The 23,273-nt window shown below is 37.1% G+C and overlaps 2 protein-coding genes across 2 annotated transcripts; both read right to left on the bottom strand.

The window, feature by feature from the left end:
* Positions 1-5,643: 5,643 nt before the first annotated feature.
* Positions 5,644-12,458, bottom strand: LOC113298362 (histidine kinase 4-like). The gene is made up of 11 exons (XM_026547090.1): positions 10,673-12,458; positions 10,240-10,473; positions 9,982-10,151; positions 9,519-9,737; positions 9,235-9,421; positions 9,082-9,133; positions 8,745-8,974; positions 8,419-8,517; positions 7,448-8,157; positions 6,559-7,065; positions 5,644-6,275 (listed from the first exon to the last, which is right to left on the bottom strand). The coding sequence occupies exons 1-11, from the start codon at positions 11,012-11,014 to the stop codon at positions 6,026-6,028; spliced, it is 3,000 nt and encodes a 999-aa protein (XP_026402875.1). The 5' UTR covers positions 11,015-12,458; the 3' UTR covers positions 5,644-6,025.
* An 8,600-nt stretch (positions 12,459-21,058) lies between these two features.
* On the bottom strand, positions 21,059-22,768 carry LOC113295187. Its single transcript, XM_026543539.1, has 6 exons — positions 22,545-22,768; positions 22,340-22,436; positions 21,990-22,241; positions 21,755-21,819; positions 21,547-21,631; positions 21,059-21,388 (listed from the first exon to the last, which is right to left on the bottom strand). The coding sequence occupies exons 1-6, from the start codon at positions 22,766-22,768 to the stop codon at positions 21,059-21,061; spliced, it is 1,053 nt and encodes a 350-aa protein (XP_026399324.1).
* Between the last annotated feature and the right edge of the window lie 505 nt (positions 22,769-23,273).

Raw genomic sequence — 23,273 nt, 5'->3', positions numbered from 1 at the left:
TTCCGCATGTCAAATCAGAATTTCAAGTGGTTGATCTCTTCATCAAGACTCACTATGCAGCTCGTCTTCAATTTTTAATTTGCAGACTCAAGATGTGTAATCAACCTCCTTGAGTCCGGGGTGTGTGTGGGTGTGGGTGTGTGTGTGGGGGGGGGGGGGGGGGGTTAAGATATTGTATTATATGTTGTAACTTCATATATATTCTTGTTGTGTATATCGTAGATATTATAGGGTGTATCCTTTAGTTTCCTTATCGAGTCATGTAAAGTTGTGTAAATCAGGCTTTTTACTATCAATGAAACCACAGAGTAAATCTCACAACAACATTAGAATCTCTATGTTCATGTTTATAGCGATAACCTCTCTTCAGAGTCGGCCATTCCTCTGTTTTTCGCTAGTTGGAATGCTAGGTTGACGCTCAACCTCAGCCTTCTTCATGCGCCTATGATTGGATAACGACTCCTCTGGATGGACAAACTACACCAGGCATCAACCTCTCCTCAGAGTCTATCATATAATTCTTATTCTCCTAAGCAAACTACATAATCAGGTCATGCTTGAACTTAACCAGGCTTGTGCTCTCCTCATGACACACACAACTATAACATGCCTCCTTGAGCTCTCCACACGACTAATTTTGGCCTCTACATACAAAATATGAGTATTCCTCCATCTCAGTTACGATAACTCCAGAGAATCCTACCACAATATATAACACATCACATACTAAGGTTGATTACGTCACAATATGGGAGGATATTCTTTTAAAATTTTGGTCTGGCACTTTACCTCAAGCGTGAGTATCATCCTACTTACATAGAAGGAGAACAGTCAGTCACAGGGAGTCAACAGCGGAAAATAGACTCAGCCATTGATTTGCCCTTGTTTATTCTCGACCATAGAATAAACCATAGACTCCTCAGCCTTATCTCACCGACGAGAAATTAAGGTTTTGCATGGCTATAAATAGATCAACTCTCGATCATTCTAAACACCACGTTCACAATTACGAATAATAGGTTTCTATAAAACTTGTTCGCGGAGAGCCTTTTTGCAATTCGAACTTTAATCTCATCACTTTCAGCTTCTCTCCCTAGACCGTCCCTATCTCTCTATTCTGTGAATGAAGCAACCTTTAAACGACTATTTCATTAGTTTAAGTGAGGACTCTTCGTAGTTGACCTTTGGTTTAAGTGAGGACTCTTCGTAGTCGACCTTGTTAAGATATGGTCAAGATATTGTATTATATGGTTGTAACTTCATATATATTCTTGTTGTGTATATCGTAGATATTATAGGGTATATATTTTAGTTTCCTTATCGAGTCATGTAAAGTTGTATAAATCAGGCTTTTGCATATCAATGAAACCATAGAGTAAATCTCACAACAAAATTAGAATCTCTATGCTCATGTTTACAGCGATAACCTCTCTTCAGAGCCGGCCATGCCTCTGTTTTTCGCTAGTTGGAACGCTAGGTTGACGCTCAACCTCAGCCTTCTTCATGCGCCTATGATTGGATAACGACTCCTCTGGATGGACAAACTACACCAGGCATCAACATCTCCTCAGAGTCTGTCATATAATTCTTATTCTCCTAAGCAAACTACATAATCGGGTCATGCTTGAACTTAGCCAGGCTTGTGCTCTCCTCATGACACACACAACTATAACATGCCTCCTTGATCTCTCCACACGACTAATTTTGGCCTTCACATACAAAATTTGAGTATTCCTCCATCTCAGTTACGACAACTCCAGAGAATACTACCACAATATATAACACATCACATACTAAGGTTGATTACGTCACAATATGGGAGGATATTCTTTTAAAGTTTTGGTCTAGCACTTTACCTCACGCGTGAGTATCAGCCTACTCACATAGAAAGAGAACTGTCAGTCACAGGGAGTCAACAGCGGAGAATAGACTCAACCATTGATCTGTCCTTGTTTATTCTCGACCGTAGAATAAACCATAGACTCCTCAGCCTTATCTCACCGACGAGAAATTAAGGTTTTGCATGGCTATAAATAGATCAACTCTCGATCATTCTAAACACCACGTTCACAATTACGAATAATAGGTTTCTATAAAACTTGTTCGCGGAGAGCCTTTTTGCAATTCGAACTTTAATCTCATCTCTTTCAGCTTCTCTCCCTAGACCGTCCCTATCTCTCTATTCTGTGAATGAAGCAACCTTTAAACGACTATTTCATTAGTTTAAGTGAGGACTCTTCGTAGTTGACCTTTGGTTTAAGTGAGGACTCTTCGTAGTCGACCTTGTTAAGATATGGTCAAGATATTGTATTATATGGTTGTAACTTCATATATATTCTTGTTGTGTATATCGTAGATATTATAGGGTATATATTTTAGTTTCCTTATCGAGTCATGTAAAGTTGTATAAATCAGGCTTTTGCATATCAATGAAACCATAGAGTAAATCTCACAACAAAATTAGAATCTCTATGCTCATGTTTACAGCGATAACCTCTCTTCAGAGCCGGCCATGCCTCTGTTTTTCGCTAGTTGGAACGCTAGGTTGACGCTCAACCTCAGCCTTCTTCATGCGCCTATGAATTGATAACGACTCCTCTGGATGGACAAACTACACCAGGCATCAACCTCTCCTCAGAGTCTGTCATATAATTCTTATTCTCCTAAGCAAACTACATAATCGGGTCATGCTTGAACTTAGCCAGGCTTGTGCTCTCCTCATGACACACACAACTATAACATGCCTCCTTGAGCTCTCCACACGACTAATTTTGGCCTTCACATACAAAATTTGAGTATTCCTCCATCTCAGTTACGACAACTCCAGAGAATACTACCACAATATATAACACATCACATACTAAGGTTGATTACGTCACAATATGGGAGGATATTCTTTTAAAGTTTTGGTCTAGCACTTTACCTCACGCGTGAGTATCAGCCTACTCACATAGAAAGAGAACTGTCAGTCACAGGGAGCCAACAGCGGAGAATAGACTCAACCATTGATTTGTCCTTGTTTATTCTCGACCGTATAATAAACCATAGACTCCTCAGCTTTATCTCACCGACGAGAAATTAAGGTTTTGCATGGCTATAAATAGATCAACTCTCGATCATCCTAAACACCAAGTTCATAATTACGAATAATAGGTTTCTATAAAACTTGTTCGCGGAGAGCCTTTCTGCAATTCGAACTCTAATCTCATCTCTTTCAGCTTCTCTCCCTAGACCGTCCCTATCTCTCTATTATGTGACTGAAAGCAACCTTTAAACGACTATTTCATTGGTCTAAGTGAGGACTCTTCGTAGTCGACCTTTTGTTTAAATGAGGACTCTTCGTAGTCGACCTTGTTAAGATATGGTCAAGATATTATATTATATGGTTGTAACTTCATATATATTCTTGTTGTGTATATCGTAGATATTATAGGGTATATCTTTTAGTTTCCTTATCGAGTCATGTAAAGTTGTATAAATCAGGCTTTAGCCTACCAATAAAACCACAGAGTAAATCTCACAACAACATTAGAATCTCTATGCTCATGTTTACATCGATAACCTCTCTTCAGAGCCGGCCATGCCTCTGTTTTTCGCTAGTTGGAATGCTAGGTTGACGCTCTACCTCAGCCTTCTTCATGCGCCTATGATTGGATAACGACTCCTCTGGATGGACAAACTACACCAGGCATCAACCTCTCCTCAGAGTCTGTCATATAATTCTTATTCTCCTAAGAAAACTACATAATCGGGTCATGCTTGAACTTAGCCAGGCTTGTGCTCTCCTCATGACACACACAACTATAACATGCCTCCTTGAGCTCTCCACGCGACTAATTTTGGCCTCCACATACAAAATATGAGTATTCCTCCATCTCAGTTACGACAACTCGAGAGAATACTACCATAATATATAACACATCACATACTAAGGTTGATTACGTCACAATATGGGAGGATATTCTTTTAAAGTTTTGGTCTGGCACTTTACCTCACACGTGAGTATCAGCCTACTCGCATAGAAAGTGAACTGTCAGTCACAGGGAGTCAGCAGCGGAGAATAGACTCAACCATTGATCTGTCCTTGTTTATTCTCGACCGTAGAATAAACCATAGACTCCTCAGCCTTATCTTACCGACGAGAAATTAAGGTTTTGCATGGCTATAAATAGATCAACTCTCGATCATTCTAAACACCAATTCCACAATTACGAATAATAGGTTTCTATAAAACTTGTTCGCGGAGAGCCTTTCTGCAATTCGAACTCTAATCTCTTCTCTTTCAGCTTCTCTCCCTATACCGTCCTTATCTCTCTATTCTGTGACTGAAGCAACGTTTAAACGACTATTTCATTGGTTTAAGTGAGGACTCTTCGTAGTCGACTTTTGGTAGTGAGGACTCTTCGTAGTCGACTTTTGGTTTAAGTGAGGACTCTTCGTAGTCGACTTTTGGTTTAAGTGAGGACTCTTCGTAGTCGACCTTTCAGACTCGTACAAACCCTAACCACTTTCATCTCTCCTCCTCTTTCATGATTTTCATCGACACATTCTTCATGGCTCATTTTTCATCGGCACATTCTTCATGGCTCCTATATTTTTAATAGGCTTGACCAGTATAAAGGAACATACAAGCTTATGCTTAAGTTACATATCGGTTCAACAATACCGATGCAAGCAGCGACAACATCATCAAGAATTACGGGCCCGGAAATATCATCTTTTAGTAAGTAAATCGCATGAAAAGGATCATATCACGCAGATAAAAACAAAGAAACACCAAGTGAACCTCTATGGCATGAAAAATGGAGCTTAGCTGACAGTAGAGAATTTTTTTTATTAAAAATACCGACGAAGTTCTATTGATAAACATTACGAAGCGCCAAAAAAAAAAAAAAATCCGAGGAACTGGTCTAACGTTCCTGCTAGGGATGTTCATGGTCGGTTTTGGTTCGGTTTCTAGCCAAACCAAAACCGAAACCAATACTATTGGTTTCTAAAAATCTAAACCAAACCAATCCATTAACCATTGGTTCGGTTTCCAAATGGTTCCAGTTGGTTTCGGTTTGTCCAAGTGGTTTTTGGTTAACCAATAATTATGTCAAACCAAAAAAAAAAATACACAAATTTACAGATAAAAAAATCGTAGTTGCCGATAGTATTGGTTTACACAAATATACAGACAAAAAAAAAATCAAGAATAGTTAAAGCTTACTCTAATTCTAGAGATCAAAAGAAGATATATAAGATATCTTAATTTAGTTATTGACAAATAAAAAAGAAGGAAGACGGGAAGAAAAAAATCGAGTAACAGCAGCTGTAGTTGGGGGTGGAGAAGGGAGGCGGCTGAGAGAAAGAGAAAGAAGGAGAGTATCATAATGAAATATTAGATTTAGGGTTTCTATTTATCCTCTAAATCAATGGGTAGAATCTAATACTTTTAAATCGACGGTAGAAACTAAGTTTAAAAATTAATCGGTTCCCAATGATTTTTGGTTCGGTTTTCAGGTCAAACCAAAACCAAACCAGTAATGTCGGTTTTTCAACTTTTTTTACCAAACCAATCCAAATCTAAATGGTTTGGTTCGGTTTCTTTCTTATTGGTCTGGTTCGGTCGGTTTCCAACGGTTAACCGACGTCATGTTCAGCCCTAGTTCCTGCACGTTTTGTTATTACTAGATATATACATATACAGGTAGAACTGGATGTTAGGAAATACTGTGCACATGATAAAATGATGTCAACTGAAATCAGAGTCGATTCCGACATATATAACAGCTGATGCAGAAGCGATCCTCCCATTTCACCCCAGAAATCAAACTCTTGATAGCCTAAATAACTCGAACAGAAATAGGGAATTATTGCTGACAAGTTTCTGAAACTTCATTCCCATCAACCTGACTAAAACTGCTAAATTTCGGATTCATCACTACCTATCCGTCTATTCCAGGTGAGGTTGACCTTGATCCTAATTAGAGCGCAATATAAAAGGCCCTGGGTTCCCAAAAGAGCGGAGTGGAAAATGATATCACACTGTGTCTGAGATGGCTTTAGATTCAAAGAACTTGGCAACAGATTTGTAAAGATTCTCTTCCTCGAAAGGTTTTGAAACATAACCATCCATTCCGCACTTGATACACTCCTCGTATGTCGCCTGAATCACATCAGCTGTCATAGCTAATATTGGCATGTGAAACTCTGGCTTCCCAGTAGATCCACCATTTTTCACCGCATTTGCTTTGCTCTCCATCCTTCGGATCAATCTGGTTACCTCAAACCTACAATACAAAGTATATTTAAATATTTTTTGGTTAGACGTTCCTTCTGAATTTTACAGAAATCAATCTGTATGCCTTTCAACCAAGCTTCCTAATCCTAGTTAGGAAAAAGAAGCTTTTTCATTTTTGTGAAAAAATTATTTGATCAGGTGACAGAATTTCATGCTGAAAAGATTTAAACAAAGGCAAAGATGCTGTTTAGCTAAAAAGAAAAGTTGGAGCATCAGAGAGTTAGAAGGAATTAGATATCAAGGTAACATAAAAATTGCATTCTTATACGCACCCATCCATCTCTGGCATCTGAATGTCCATGAAGCAGGCATCAAAAGCATGTGGCAACTCAAGAAGAGCAAGAGCAGCTTTGCCGCTCTCAGCACACTCCACATTTGCTCCAAACTTCTTAAGTGCACCCGCAGCAACTCTGCGATTGACCCTATTATCATCAACCACCAATATCTTTGTTCCGTTTAAGATGCTACGAAGAGAGGAAGACCCATTATGTAATGGCTTCCCTTGCCACCTCTTGTTCCCAATGCCTAGGACCTGTTGAAGGCATGCTCCAACCATACTTGCTCTCAAAGGTTTCATAAGGACAGTATCAGCAAAACCTGCAGCTTTTGCTTTAGCTATTTCTTCAGGGCTGATACAAGTTGCGAGCAGAATCAATTTAGGGATCTCAAGCTTATGGCCATTATGTTTCCAATCTAGTAACCATTCAGCTTGGTGACCTTTCTCGTTGGAAATCCAAGAATCCTTCTCAACCAAAATCATATCTGGTTGTTTTCCGTCTCTGAAAAATTAAACAATGCAACTCGACTAAGCAAAGAGAATCAAAGGTAAGAACTGGATGCTGTTTCGTTGAGATATTTTCAAAGTAATAACATGTTTTATTATAGTCCTATAGCTGAAAAATAGGAAAGATTTAACATAAAAGCTAGTGCTCTGACTATGCAGATAGGTTTTGGGGGGTAATGCATGCAGATCAATCAGTAAAACATGGCTTATGGAGGCTTTGTTGATTATCTAGGACGATATACTCTAAATTCTTGTGATTTTTCAAACTAAAGGGAAAGATAGAAGTCAAAAAACAAATAATATTTTGAATTAGAAAAAAAGAAATTTGACATTCAGTAGTCAACTCCTTAGAAGTTTATTCCAATAGAAAATCTTACCCAGATCTTGAACCACAACTTAACCCAGAAACAGTACCAACTGCCAACTTCATACTAGCTGCCAGTTCTACAAGGATACCAAGTCTCTGTAGATGATACTTCGTCACAACTCCTCGAACTGGTTTTCCATCAACCACAATGGCTTTCAACCCTTTGAAAGTAACCGGTAAAGTCTCAGAAGGTGATTTTTTAAAATTGTTCAATGAAGTTTTGTCACATCTTCTAAGGTTTGCAGTAAATGTAAACGTGCTTCCTACTTGAGGTCGACTTACGAAGCTTATCTGACCACCCATCAGCTCAACCAGACACTTACTAATGCTCAGGCCGATACCAGTCCCACCATAGTTTCTAGATGTAGAACTGTCTGCCTGCATAAATGGTGTGAAGACCCTGTCTTGCGCGTGTAAAGGTATCCCAATCCCTGTATCCTCGACACTAATCCTTAGAGTCACACTTTCAGGATCTCCATCGCCCATCATCCACTTACGAGAAACATCAGAGTGGAATACATCATTTGACATTAGAACCTTAAAATTTTCCCAGCTGTTAAGGTCATCAGCTGCCTCATAACCACTTAAGGTATTAAAACGACTACAACCTGATATAACTTCCATCCCATCCAATCCTCCATTCAAGCATATTTCAGTTTTCATGAGCTGTATAGGTTCTACCAAATGGACTTGAACAAATATATGTCCACGTTCAGTGAACTGCAAAAAAGAAAAGGCAAATGAAGTGAATCAATCATATCAATGTTTACATTAACTTGAAGGGTGCCAATGGGGAATTCTTATTTTATATTATAGACGACTATTGCAAAATCTCAGAGGATGTTTCAGGGAAATTGGAAAAGTAGTCCTAAAGCCTAAAGGAGATTTTTGAGCAGTAAAAACGGGTTTCGTCTGAGTAGGGGGGGGGGGGGGGGGGGGGGGAATAGTCTTTAGAATAAGAAATAATGAACCAGAACTTACTTTAACAGAGTTCCCCACAAGATTGGTAATAATCTGTCTGAATCTTCCCGGATCACCGACCAAAATTTCAGGAACTTTATCAGAAACAAACACAGCAAGCTACACTTCCTCAATTGATTATGTGGCAGTAAGATGGAAAGGAACCCCACATTCATGGATATCAAATGGAAAAAACAGTCAGGTCCAGCATGTCAATGAAACATTAAAGCCGAAGTCCATACACAGATAAGAACTGATTGAGTAGCTTGCGAAAAAATTTGAAGTGCAAATGTAAAAACAAAAAGATTTTGTCAATGGCAACAAATAGAGTAAAAAGTTGGCCTCACCTCAATACGCTTGTCCCTAGACTTCCCACAGAATAAAGACAGAACATCATCTAAGATTGACCGTATATTAAAAGGAACAGCTTCTAGTTCTAATTTGCCAGCTTCGATTTTTGCTCTATCAAGCACTTCATTTATTAATGTTATCAATGCCTTCCCACAGGCTTGAGCAGTTTGAGCAAAATCCAACTGAGTTTTATTAAGGTCTGTGTCTAGAAGCATACTGAGCATTCCTGCAAATAAAAGCATCATCCTAATCAACTTCAGTACTTGACGGTCTTAACTTCCTCCGAAATTCAAGACTATTGCAAAAAAAAGATAAAAATGGTTCTGAGCATACCCAGGACACCATTCATGGGCGTTCTGATCTCATGAGAAACTGTAGCAAGAAACTGCCATCAAGCAGAGGCAAAAGGAGTACCAGATTGTTATGTTCGATCAATTAAACATAATTATTAAGTATGCAGATTTTTGCATGGGTTTCAATAGGAACCTGAGATTTGGCAACATCTGCAGCTTCTGCTCGAACTTTAAGCTCCTGCATTTGTCGAAAATCTTCTTCGATTTTGACAATGTGAATTCCTGCCCCATATACGATATACCCTATCAACAAAGAAATCACAAAAAATCCTATGGCGGAACTGATTGCCATCCATGGTGTTGGGGGATTTTGAAGATATCTGTTCAGAATCCCAAAATATTTAGGCTACAATGTGCAACAAGACCTTTAGTATCAAGCATGATTTGTGTAAGGGATCTGAAATAGAAAGTGCTTACCTACATCTCATTCGGTGCTTCCGGAATGGATCTCCAAAATCAAGCAAACTAATATGCGAGAGGGACATATCACCATCTGGATAAGGGGGGCCGTACATGATTAAAGGTTGAGAAGCATTGGTCACATCATAAACGTTCACCACAATTGCCTGCTTCCCAGCAAGCTGCCCTAACAAATTTTCCACAAGCGATTCGACATCAAACGCTCCACCAAGGTACCTATATTCGGTCAGTAATTCATTCAACAATCCAAATCAGTCCACATTGACGGAAAAAAAACTATAAAAATCTTTTATAAGAATAAGAAGATATCAAAAGGAAGTCTCCAGTGGAATAGCAGGTTTTTTTTTTCTTTCCAACAAGAACATGCAAATTCCAGGTTAAGAAATTCCAAGCAGTCATTGGAACAGCAGTTGAAGTAACAAAACATGTGCAGTTGACAGTTAGGACAAAAATGTCTCACCCAGAAGTCGAATGAATGCGTTCTTCAACCGTCGCATCAGCCGAAAGACTGAGACTGTATACAGGGAAGGTTAAAACAACTCCCAGATGGTGAGAGCCGAGTAACCTAAACGGGTTAGTAAGAACAGCCTTGCCAGTAGCCCTAGCCCTCAAAATATTTTCTCGATCCTCCTGCACTCAAAAAGGTCATATATGAGTACCAAAAAACTCCGAGAGCCAGACATTTCAGTCAACATACAAAACCAAACAGAATGATCACCTCGCCCGACATCATATCAAGAGACTTAATGTATGAAACAGTCTGTTGTGAGAATATAACTGGAGCGTATTCATCTCGTGGGGGTGAAGGAACATTCTCCATGGTCTGTATCATCCAACCTTGTACCTTCTCAAAATGCTCTCTCTCAGAATGGAGGACTCTCTGTGCATAAGCCACCCCACTTAACAATGGCCGCTCAAATGCGGTCCTACCTGTATACTGGGCAAAAGTTTCCTGTATTTCACACCATTACCACCTTAAATCAGCAACAAATATTGGAGAAATGAAAGAAAAATAAAATCCTATCCTATAACAACTAAAAATTAACCCAAGAAGCAAACTACGGAACAATTAAACTCAAAATGTAAGAAACTGACAACCTTAGATCTATCACCAGAAAAGAAAAAATATTGAAATTTGTAAGAAGAGAAACCTGATCAATGGCTGAAGGATTCTTGTAGTAGTGAAAAGTAGAGACAAGGATAGCCAGGGCGTGAACATGATTGACGCTAACACTGAATTGATCTTGAAGCATCCTCGCCCTTTGATCACACATACTAACTAAAACTTCCTTTCTTCTAAGCAAGTTCTCATCCTCCATATTCTTGTAAATAAAAACAGAAACAACACCCATGATAAAGATCCAAAGAAGTAACAAGCCAAGGAGTCTTCCTTTGGTAAACTGAATAAATTTGGTAGCCCTTTTGACAGCCAACCTTTCATTTAACCTCACAGCCACTGTATGGTGGCTCTGCATCTTTAAACTCGTCACCATTGACAAAACTTCAACTTCTCTCTTTCTACTTATTCTTCTCCTCTCATCTGCATTTCTTAAGCTAAAACAGAAAGATACTACCCAACGACTAGAAAAATTAAAGAGAAACACTTTTTCAGAGATTGTCCAGTCAAAAGCCCTTTACTCAAGAAGTAAAAAGATGGTCTTTTTTCTCTCTTTACCCTATAATGACAAATTTGAGCATCTATTCAAGCATGAAATAAAAAAATTAAGCAAACCCAGAACTAATAACAACAATTCCACTTAACTTCTGTCCTTATATTGTCTTTCCTTGGCTGCTCCCTCTGTATCCCCTGTTTCTCCCACAAATTAGAGGAGAGAAGAGAATCTTAGTCTTCAATAACGAAACCCCAAGTTAGAAAAGAAGAAACAAGAGGTCTGGCGGAGTGGGTTTATCTCAAAAGAATGAAAGCTAGCTTCAAATACCAAAGAACATAATATTATTGAAGAAGTAGCAGTATAGAATAAGTTCCTTTTCTAATCATATACTGTATCCGCTTCAAGCGTGGGTTTAGGTTAGTACTTCGAGATATAGAAGAAGCACGTTCACTGTTTTCACCCTATTGTTTAAGAAATTTGACTCAAAATGAAAGATTTAGTATTAGTTTTATGAGAAACTCCAACACCACTTATTCACAATTTCACACCCAATGTAGACTGTAGAGCCATCAAGAGTGAGTGAGCAGCAAAGGTAGGAGTTTGATTGATTGATAGTAGGGTGATTTCTTGTTACTTATTCTTCTTGTTGTTGGCCTGAATCACACAAAATCTTGATCGGACACCTCTATTGTAATGGGAAGAAGATATTCGCTTTATTCATCCATCTACCTTTATCAAAACAACTGAATCGAATTTCTAGATATCTCAAGATACGCTACTGTCCTTGATATCATTAAACTATTTGCCCGTCTCCCCTCACACTTTTCCTTATTCTATTCCCTCCTCTCCTCTTCTTTACCATTGTTTAACATCGGTCTTGCCTTCTTCTCTTTGACTTTGTCTCTCTAAAACAACCAAAAAAAGCTCTCTTTTCCCACTCCACTGTCTTAAAACAAAACAAAACCCAACCCCACTAATTTGTAATTAAAATGCATATCCCGTATTTCAAGGATTTTTCCGGAAATCTTTTGATCAATCAAACCTCAGTCTGAGCTTCATACTTCAACCGATCCATCCACATTAATAGTCCAACTTCACATCACCGAGAAAAAGGAGATGGGGGTACCTTAGCTCTGTAAATCTGAGTTGATGGAATGTGATGATGTAGATAGAAACCTAACAAGAAAATAATAATAGTCAAAATGAAACTCAAACAAACAAGACTTTAAATCTGTTCTTGTGGTTTCTGAATAGGAGTTTTTTTTTTTTCTTCTCAGACTATTTAATAAAACTTCAAAGTCGAGTACATAAATCATCACTTTTCATGACTACTTTTTCTGGTTTAGTGTGTTAGTGGGAGCCAAGGAAGATAATAACGAGATCTGAAGTAAGCTACGGAAATTCAATGAGTGAAGTAATTTCACTCCAGGAACAAGGTAATAAAAAAGGATTTACCTTTGTCTGAAGTAACTGTGAGACTTGAGCAAAGAAAATAAATTTTGTTGCAAGGGAACAGAAAAGGGAGACGAAAACAAACCCTAAAAATGGCTGTCGAAGATCCTCTGGATAGTGACATCCCGACAGCAACCAGATTTCATTTTATTTTTTTACAAAAGACACCTGATTATTTTTATTTAACTACATAAAGTGCCACGGCCACTTCTTTGGTTGTATACGTATGGACCATGGAGACCGGAAGGTCCCGGGCATTAAATACGGTATATTAGAGCAGGTCCAATGGCAACGGGACATCTAATTTGATTGTTTACTTGTCCATGCCGATGGGCAAATTCAATTTTGAGCACTAGTAAACAGCAAACGAATGGACGAATTGAAGTCCCCGCCTTGGAGATGGAGTTCTTTTTTTTTTTTTTTTTAAAGAAGATTATTATTGTGCCGTCACATTTTATTAGAGGGGCTTCATTTAATAGGACAAAAAAGGATCACCCAGAAGTAATATCAAAAACCCCTTATCTCAAATAATTTTGTAATGACCGAACAACCCTTTAGTTAATTCTAATTTAATTAATTTCTACGGTTGGAATCAATGTAAATCTGGACGTAAAACCGATTTCTACGGTTGGAATCAATCCAAATCTGAACGTAAAATCAATTTCTACAATTAGAATTAAAAGGAACCTGGACGTAAAACTACATGCAAATAAAATTCTACGGTTTAATCCAAACCTGGGGGTAAAATCAATTTCTACGGTCGGAATCAATCCAAACCTGGACGTAAAACCAAATTCTACGGTTGGAATCAATCCAAGCCTGGACGTAAAATCAATTTCTACGGTTGGAATTAAAAGGAACCTGGACGTAAAACTACATGCAGATAAAATTCTACGGTTTAATCCAAACCTGGGCGTAAAATCAATTTCTACGGTGGAATCAATCCAAACCTGGACGTAAAGTCAACTTCTACTGTTGGAATTAAAAGGAAGCTGGACGTAAAACTACATGCAAATAAAATTCTACGGTTGGAATTAATCCAAACCTGGTCGTGATTTCTTCATAAACTAAAATTACGTCCAGAAAAGAAGCACCGAACCTAGACGTAGCACTAGCAGAAACGTCACTGAAACCCTAATTTTACTTCAATTTCATTCAATTTAACATATTTTAAGCACAAAAACGAGTAAATAAAGATGGGTTTGTTCGATTATTACCTTACATACACCATGGGTTTGTTCGATGATATGAATTCAAATGGATTTATCGTTGAAGAGGATGAAGAGAAAAAGGAGAGGAAGAAGAAGAACAACTGAAATGTGAAGAATGAAGAATAGAAATTAGGTTTTGTTTATGTTTTTAAGTTTTAATTTTAATTTAAGGGTAGTTTGGACAGTTGCTATTGAATCAAAAGTACCCCATAACCAGATTTTTGGTCATTAAATATCCAAATGAAGCCCCTTTATTGTATGGTGACGCCCCAATAATAACCTTCTTTTTAAAAGCATTATAGTTTCGTTGGGCAATCAATAAAATGGCATTGAAAAAATGTATACCCTCTCTCTCTCCTCTTCTCCAAGAGGAAAAAAAAAAACAATTCCATCTTCTTGCTCAGATCTAGTCCATTTGGGGATAGATCTAAGTAAGGATCTTAGTTTTCTTGTGTTTTAGTTTTAAAATAAAAGGATCATATTAGGTTTATTTTCTTCACCTTCATGGTGATTCTTGTCTTCACCTTAATGGTGATTCTCTTTTATTTTAATGGTTACTTGATCTTGATTATATGTTTGTTCAAGTACATCGCCGGATTCAGATTACTCTCTATTCTCCAGTCAACAAATTTGCAGATTACTCCTATGCCATTGGAGCATCACTTCATCAGGAAGAGGATTTATCAAATGGTCCATGAATATTGTGAAGACCATCTTCTCTCTGATGCAATCGGTTCTTGCATTCTTGTATTAGGTCAGTATTTGGAATTCCTTCTCTTTTCCTTTTCGGGATTTTCAATCATGTACCATTACAAGCTTGTTGTTTGTTTTTACTTTTTGAATTTGATGTACTTGAGATCTATGTAATCTTGATTTTCATTAATGAAAATTGAATTACCAAAAAAAAATGGACGAATTAAATTATAGGGAAACTTATTTCTAGCCCTTTTACTTTTTTTTTGTTTACGAGTAACTCACCATTAAGATTTATAATATCTGAAACCCATATCCATACTAGTTTACTAAATTAACCTTTCATAATTCATTATCCATATTTAAAATTAGTTGTTTAAAAAATTAGCTTATTATATGGGTGTTGAAAAAAGTCACACATCAAATATATAGGAAAATTCCCCTTCCCGAATCATGTTATTCTTGTAGGATAATTGGTGTTTAGTACTCAGATTTTGACCAACACTAGGCTCTGGTCTAACATTTGTCCAACGTTAGTGCTTGGTACCTGGACTGGATGTTGACCCGTGCTTTATGACCATATTTTTATTAATTTTTATAAAATATAAATACTGAGTTACAATTGTACCCCTAAAGTATTTCATTACCCTAATTCCCCACTTTTTGTCAAAGGTGATTTTTTTCTTCTCCATCTAAGGTTTCCGATCTAACAGAGAGATTTGACAGAAAATGTGGTGTTGTTGAATCTAGGGAAGAGTTAAAATCCGAGAACTAAACAATAGTTGTAGGATTATTGGGTACAAATCCAATTTAGGCTTAGGTTCGAGTTTGAAGTCTAGGGTTTGAACAATCGAAGAGATTTCATTTTGTATTTTTCAAGAAATCAGAGATTCGTGGAAGTTGAGACAAGGATTAGTTGCTTGCTGCTGATGGAAGATATTTCAGAAGATTTGCAATTGAATGGGATTTGGCTTGACTTTGTGGGCGATTGATGGGTTTTAAAACCAACAAAAACTAGATGAATCTAAGTTGAGTTTTGATGAGAAGATGGGTTGAAATCGAAATGTTTTTGATGATGCAGCGGTTATGAATCTGCATGGATTAAGATAAATGATGAGAACTGGTGGTGTGTTGAACTGGTCGAGAAATAGGTCTTGTTGTTGGTGGCCTGAGACAATCGAATTGAATTGATTACAAGGAAGAGATGTTGTTAAAATGGGTTTGTAAAGGTTGTGAAGATTGGTAAGAATAAGAAGTTCTGCAAGTAAATGAATAGGTGTATGTTAGGATTACATGGAAGAGAGAAAAAGTTCGGCAAAGTGAAATCAAACAATCATAAAGAGACGAATCTTGTTTTTATTTCTCTGATTTTATTCTCAAAAAATCATATCTAATTGAAAAAACTTTTCATACAAACTTTACTTGTTCTTCACCAAAGATCTTATTTTTCTTCTAAAATTTTGATTCAGAATCAGATTAGATGTCAGATTTACAGCCAATAAGTCTTGTTCTACAAACCTATTTGATTAATTTTGAAAACAGTAGGTATTAGAACTTCGATGCGGTTTGGAGATTTTTCCCTGGGAACAAAATAATTTACCCGTTCGGCGATAAGAAGAAATGGATTAAGAGTACATGATTCTGGTGTGTCTTTGTATTACCAACAAGGAATCGAAGATGGGGTTTGTCAATGCTTGTTTGTTGCTGAGAATGAAGAGTTGTGGTGGCTGATAGTTAAGGGATTGAGAGGAATTGATGTTCGTGTAGAGAAGATGGAAATAAAACTTTTTCTGCTATGAGTTTGAGAAGAAGACAACAAGGAAGAAAAAGGATTGCATGGTTCTGAAGGTGGAGAGGGTGTTACTGCCGTTTATCTGTCAATGGAAGATTGGTTTGCTGGTGTGCTGGGTTTTCATGGTGGATGAGTTGGTGGTATTGTTTTAATGGGGGAGAACTTCTTTTTTCTCACTGATAGCGGTTGCGTCGACGGTTCGAAGGAGGAGGAGAAGCCAAAGGAGTAGAGTCAATTAATGGTAACTGTGTAAATATTAGGAGAATAAAGGGTATTATTGTGATTTTGTTAAAAAATTATATTTTATATAAATTTATTAATAATTACTAAACAGAAGTTAGGACTTAACCTAGTCAACACAGCTCAACATCCAGTCCAGGTACCAAGCCTTAATGTTGGACAAATATTAGACCAAAGCCTAGTCTTGGACAAAACTTGAATACCAAAAACCTTATCCCCATTCTTGTTTATCACCTTGTCATCTTCTCCCCATTTCATTCTTCATGTTGCACGCCATCAGCATTCACGGCACCACGTGCATTTGTAGGTAACTCACTTTTTATTTTAATGATTCTTTATACAAAGTCGCATATAGCTTAACCTGCATATGGGCTGATATGATCCTGACGAAAAATGTTCAATGTTCAGAAAGTTACGACTATAAACAATATATTTCTAGAATCTGCAATTATCACTATTTAATGATCAGAAAATTATAATTATCACAATATAATGTTAAGAAATTTGCAATTATCACTATTAAGTATTAAAAAAGTTACAATTATCACAATATAATTTTTAGAAAACTGCATCTATCGCTCCACAATTTCTGAAAATTACAGTTATCACAACATAGAAAGTTTAAATGGTAGTACTTATTTTTTCGAGAACAAAGGTTTTTGTAAAAAAAGGATGATGCATCTGGTATTCGAACTCATGTCCACGACTTTATAAGACGGTTGCAGTAACAGATGAAATGATTGATGCATCAAACCTAGAGTTTACCTGATTAACTTCCAACATCCCTTGCCAAACCCAAACCCTTTACAATTGCAGATGACGAAAATGAAAAAATAGAGTTTACGTGAATATGATGCTCTGATGATTTTTTTATTGGTAAAAAAAAAATCAAAACCCAAACACACTGGCAGCAATTTTAATTCCTTGGTTGTTGATCTCCTCAACTAAGAGGATATAGATGATGACCAAAACCCTTATGTAGACGGTGATTGTAGCGCCCCCAAAGCTAGCAGCTGACTAATCCAGGAGATTAACTAAATAAAGAGGCATTAAGGATCTAAATCATTTACTTAAACAATCAATTAAGAAATCTGCTACAAAACTTAACCCAAAAACTAGCCCCACTCTGAAATATATATATATACAAGAACTCCTCCCAAATGATACATATACAATAGTCATTTGGTTTACAAATAGAATATACAACATAATAAACATAACAAAAGTTAACCAACTAACGGGCTCAACTCCTCGAAGCTTCCGCTGCGCAACCCTGATCTGTCTCTGAAACTGAAAGTGGGAATGGGTGAGCACATCATCCCTAAAAGGGGTGCCCAGTAGGAATAACATTTAACTTTCAAGTAATCATGGAAAGATTGGGAAAACAATACATGTTTTCCCAAACATTAACAAGTGACCAAGTCACTGAAATAAACAAACATGTATATGGACAAACTCCTTCTTCAAACAATGTATATATTGGTGTCAACCAGTTCCACACCTATTAGGTAATATTGTTGTGTATCGCCCTAGCCATAGCATAAAAGCTGAAAGTAAGTAGGTATAAATGTGAAGGAGCGTATCCTATATATCACAGGTGGAAATTCTTATTTCCCATAACAATTCACAATGACAAACAAACATTACAGGTCCTTTCCAAACCATGGAAAGATTAAAATAATCAACAGTACTTTCGGTACTTTAAATAAAACAATGCATGGAATACACAATCAGACAATGCATGAATTTGTTAAACATAAACTTTTGTAAAAGAAAACAACAATAATCACAAAAGACTTAAACGTAAATTCCCACCTCTTTTGATGACAAGCCGCACCTACCTCGAGATCCACGATCCACTGGTTCTTCCTTTGAATCGATTGTTGTTGACTAATTGTTAATCATACAAGAACTCTAAGAATCCATCCAAAATGGCTCACACAAGAATCATACAAGTCTATCTAATGGTTCTAAGCTCATTTATGACTTTACACCTTATCATTCTCTATCTTTAGCATATCCAAGGTTTACTAATTGAATTGGGTTGTTTCTATAGTCCATTAGCTAAGTCTAATGAGTATCTACAACTTTGTAGAGGAAGCCAAAGGCTAAATCATACCATAAGGGTCCAAACATCAAACTAGGAAAACTAATCCTAAGCTCAAGTCCACTTAACAAGCCCATTAAACTAAGGTTCAGTCCATCTGAGTCAACTAACGATCACCAACGGTTAATGAGATTCAACTACCGGTCAACATCCAAGGTCAGGTCAACAGTCAAAGTCTTGGTCAAATCAAAGGGTTAACTCGTCAACGATTCAAACAGGAATTGGTCTGGGTCAACTCAGTCAACAAGACTGATTCAGGTAAGTCATATTCGATTTTGACTCAGTCAGATTAACTGAGTCAGCTAAGAAAACTAGTCAGACATCTGACTGGGATGACTAATAGCCTAATTATATTGCAGCAACTCAATCAACTCAAATAGCTATAAAATTCATTCATTCAAATTAAAACTCAAAATGATTTACAAAGATAACACGACCTACCTTGATCTGCAGTTGCAGGCTTCCATTAAGGACACTGCTAGGCAACATTACAACTACTCTCTTTCTCCCAATTCACTTTACATATACCAGTTCATAAACCCAACTCATACAACACTGTCCATCTGTATCTACAAACATTCATCCATTCTAAATCTGCTCAACTAGCAAACACATAATCCAAATCTCATAACCTGCAACTCCACCCACAACATCACCAATGCAGACAACTCTGTACACATATCATGAACTGCAAGACTAATTCCCTAACTGAATTAACATCAGCACAACAAACTCGAGTTCTGCAATTTCAACTACACATACAATACCAGCAACTTTAGCTACCACTCAACATTACTACCTGTCATATTTCCACAATTTATGTAACATCACCACTATTCTCTTGAATTGTAACCACTCCAACTCTACCAAACTATATCTGTATCTTTCATCAATACCACCAACATAAACTCAACTTCATCTCTGCCCGTCTACCACCATTATCAGTATTTTAATACTATCTTGACTTCAATCATGGGGATTTTAATAAAGTGCCACACTTCCTATTTCATGTTTAAGAAAATGCCATCGTTTTTTCAGAGTTTATTAAATGCCACACTCTTGACTTTTTCCGTCACGTTTTTTTTGAGAAAACAGTTAACTGGCGTTAGTATCCATTACTACATACGTGGCATTAAATCAGCAGCATAAAATGACATTGAAGCCTCTGAATCAGTTAACTGGAACGAGTTAACCAGTGATTGAGCAGAGAGTTATCTCGCGACTCGGTGCATGTGAAAAAAACGTGCAACATTTGATAACGGTTGGAATACACGTGGGATGAATCTCAGAGAAAAAAATCGACGACCCATATTTTACCCCTCATTATAACGGCCATATTCATGTCACATTCATCATTTTCAAGTTGTATATATAGCAGTGAAGAACCCAAACTCTTCTTTACTCAATTTATTTCAGAAGTTCATTACACTAGCTTTTCAATTACACATAAAAATGAGCAAAATGGTGATAAACTCTTCAAGTAGTAACAGTTGCATTAGCAGTAGCAAGAGCACCATCAGCAGCAAAGTTAGACAGCAAACTACCTTAGATCTATGTTCAACATGTGAACAAGGAAGTCATGAGTCTAAGGTTTGTCCCTGGATGTATTCTAGATGCAAGCATATACCTTGTAATGGTATAATACAACTACTAAGATCAAACACAAGATAAACAGATGGAGAAATGTTCTTGAAGCGTTCAAATCCTACATGCACCTACTTTGAATGGTTTGATTCTGACATTGATCCACTCAAATCCAAGATCATCAAGCTACCTAAAGAGAATTGTTGCGGTGCTTGTGGAGAAGAGAGCCATTGCTACAAATAATGCCCGCTGCATAAACAAGAATGCGACAAAGAACAATGAAAATCATCAATGCATCTGAGAATATGCAAAAACGAACACAACAAAAACATTGCTTACCTGATCTGCACAGATTGTGAAGCTTTTAGATGGGTTTCAGACCACCTTTTCATTGCTGCAAAAAACAGGGTTATCCATTTAAGTTTCAGTCTCAATGCTATATGTAAGGAACTTGAAAAGACAATTAACATGTAATCTGAAAATTAGTTCTTAACTAATATCATTTCCATTCATAAAGCAAGATTATCCCATCAAAATAAAACTGATTTCTGGTACATATACATGTCCAGACCAGAATCAGTGTCTAAAGCAACAAAAAAACCTAACCAACACCTGCATACTTGTCCACAACAGATCTAACACAAAAAACAAAAAAACACACACACACACACACACATCTACTTCTTAGTCTTCATAGTCTTCTTAGACTTTCTTTGCTTTCCCTTTGTGACAGAGAGATGTTGACTGACTGATCCAATATCAGCAAAGTTCTGACTGAAATTTTGATTATCTTGTGTAGATCCATGAGTGTTAGGCCCTGCCGGTGGTCTTCCATGAGTGCTAGGTCATGCAGATGACTCAGCAACAAATGATGATGTACCTATGGATCTGTTCACCTTGGCTTTAACCCTTGCAGTGCTACTTTCAGGCTGATCTCTACTAGTGAAGGTGCAGTTTTCAGCATCATACTCAGTGCTTGGCTTGAATCCAGTTTGGTTTTTACCAACATCACCACCAGCACAGGTTCTCCTGTTGTGACCAGCAGTGGATCCACATTTTCCACGCTTCCTTTTATTCACCATAGTTTCAGGTTCATCATAACTTCTCTTCCTCTTCTTTGCTGGTCTTCCAGTTTTTCTCTGATAAGGAGGAGGGTTTAAGTTGATGTTCGTTGGCTGCCAGAAGAAGAGAAAAGAAATGAGAAAGTTAAAGTAATGAAACCCTAAAGGGTTTGATTCTTAAATAGGGAATAGAGAAAAATAAAGATATAATATCTTAAAAAGTAAATGCACCGCATTCAATAAAGTTTATAATCTACCTTATCTTACCATACCCATTCAGCTATGTCTTCTAATGGTATGACAACATCTGAATATGTGGTCCTATAATATTCCACAGAACAGTAAGGAGCACAATAACTGTTCAACCAATAAAACAAAAGTGTGTCAGTGTATTAGGAACAATAAATAATACAAACCACTTATAAAAACAAAAGTAAATGAATACTACAAAAGAGTAATTGAATAATGCAAACAACTTACTCTTTCCAATTTGGCCTGAGCAGTTTCAATGCACATACAACATCTTGATAAGGGAATCCTCTTAGCTGCCATTGCAAACAAGTGCATTGTTTGTCTACAATATTCACTATGAATATTTTCTTGGTGATCACATTAGTTACCAAATAAACTTGTCCAACCAAACTGCCTTCTGTATCAAACTTTCCAACCAAGTCAAGCATCTTATTTATCAAGTTAACAGCAACAAGGACCAAACCCACTTAGCAGATTCTTCCCTTCTCTTAAATAACAAACCCATGACTAACTGACCATACATCATGCCTAGTTGGATTATAGGTTTATCTCTCATATTAGAAATCATAGAATTAAAAGACTTAGAGAAATTGTTATTCATATGCTCACAACAGCTAAGGGGATCAAAATAGGCCCTAGACCAAGTACTTGGATCTTCTTTCCTAAGATATTCACCAGCATCAGCATTTTCTTTGCATATACTGTCAAAGTGATCCTACATTGCAAAACAATCACAATTTTATATATAACCTACAAACTAACAATCAAAAAACATAGGGAATTTTAACAAAAGAGGCAAAAACAGGCACAAACCTGAAAATACTTTACTTTGTAAGCTTTGCATGCATTCCACAATGAGTTGTGCAAGGTTGGTGCCTTGTAGTACTTCTTGAAGTTCTTGTATAAGTGCCTACATATGAAAATAAAGAGTTAGTACTTCTTCAAGTTCTTGAACCAATAGAAAAACACATACATAATGTAAACTACTATAAGAAAACAAGGGACTGAACTTAATTACCTGAAACAATATCTAACTCTTGCACCAGGGAAAACCTTAGGAACAGCTTCCAACAAGCCTTTCTGCCTATCAAAAATAAAGGTAATTCTGCCAGCATGATGTGCATTGATTGCTGGAGCCAAATCCTTGAGGAACACATTCCAGTTCTCCTTAGTTTCACTCTGACAGACCTTAATGCCTAAAGGCACAAGATTATTCTGACCATGAAGTGTTGTTGCAGCCATTAGAACACCACCACGCTTTCCAGTTAGATGGCATGCATCTAACCCTATGACTGGTCTTCAGCTTTCTGAAATCCTCTCATTGGTGCAACAAATGAAATAATCATACTCATGAATGTCTTATCTGCACATAAAGTAACCAAACTATGTAACTAACTGAGCATAACTTACAAATAAATAAAGGGAAGAGCATAAATAAGCATAATGTATAACTTTTTTCCCATAAGTGTATTTAGCAACAGACCCTGGATTAGTATGAGCCACCATTGCACAAAAGATGGGTACTGATAGACGCATTTATGTGTCTAATATAGCTCATTTGTATATATTGTTAGTACTCGATATTGTACATATTTGGTTATTTTATGTATTTGTAGGTGTTTTTGGAAAATAATCTCTTGCGGCGAATTTGGCTAAAAATGTGGCATTTGGACCTCCGTTGATAACGTACCGGAAGCGCCTCAGAAGTGTACCGGAAGTATCCCAGAAATACCCCGGAGGAACCCCG

This window comes from Papaver somniferum, chromosome 7, assembly GCF_003573695.1.
Source record: "Papaver somniferum cultivar HN1 chromosome 7, ASM357369v1, whole genome shotgun sequence".
Lineage (NCBI taxonomy): Eukaryota > Viridiplantae > Streptophyta > Magnoliopsida > Ranunculales > Papaveraceae > Papaver > Papaver somniferum.
The sequence above is the reverse complement of the archived record's forward strand: the minus strand, read 5'-3'. Positions and strand labels throughout refer to the sequence as shown.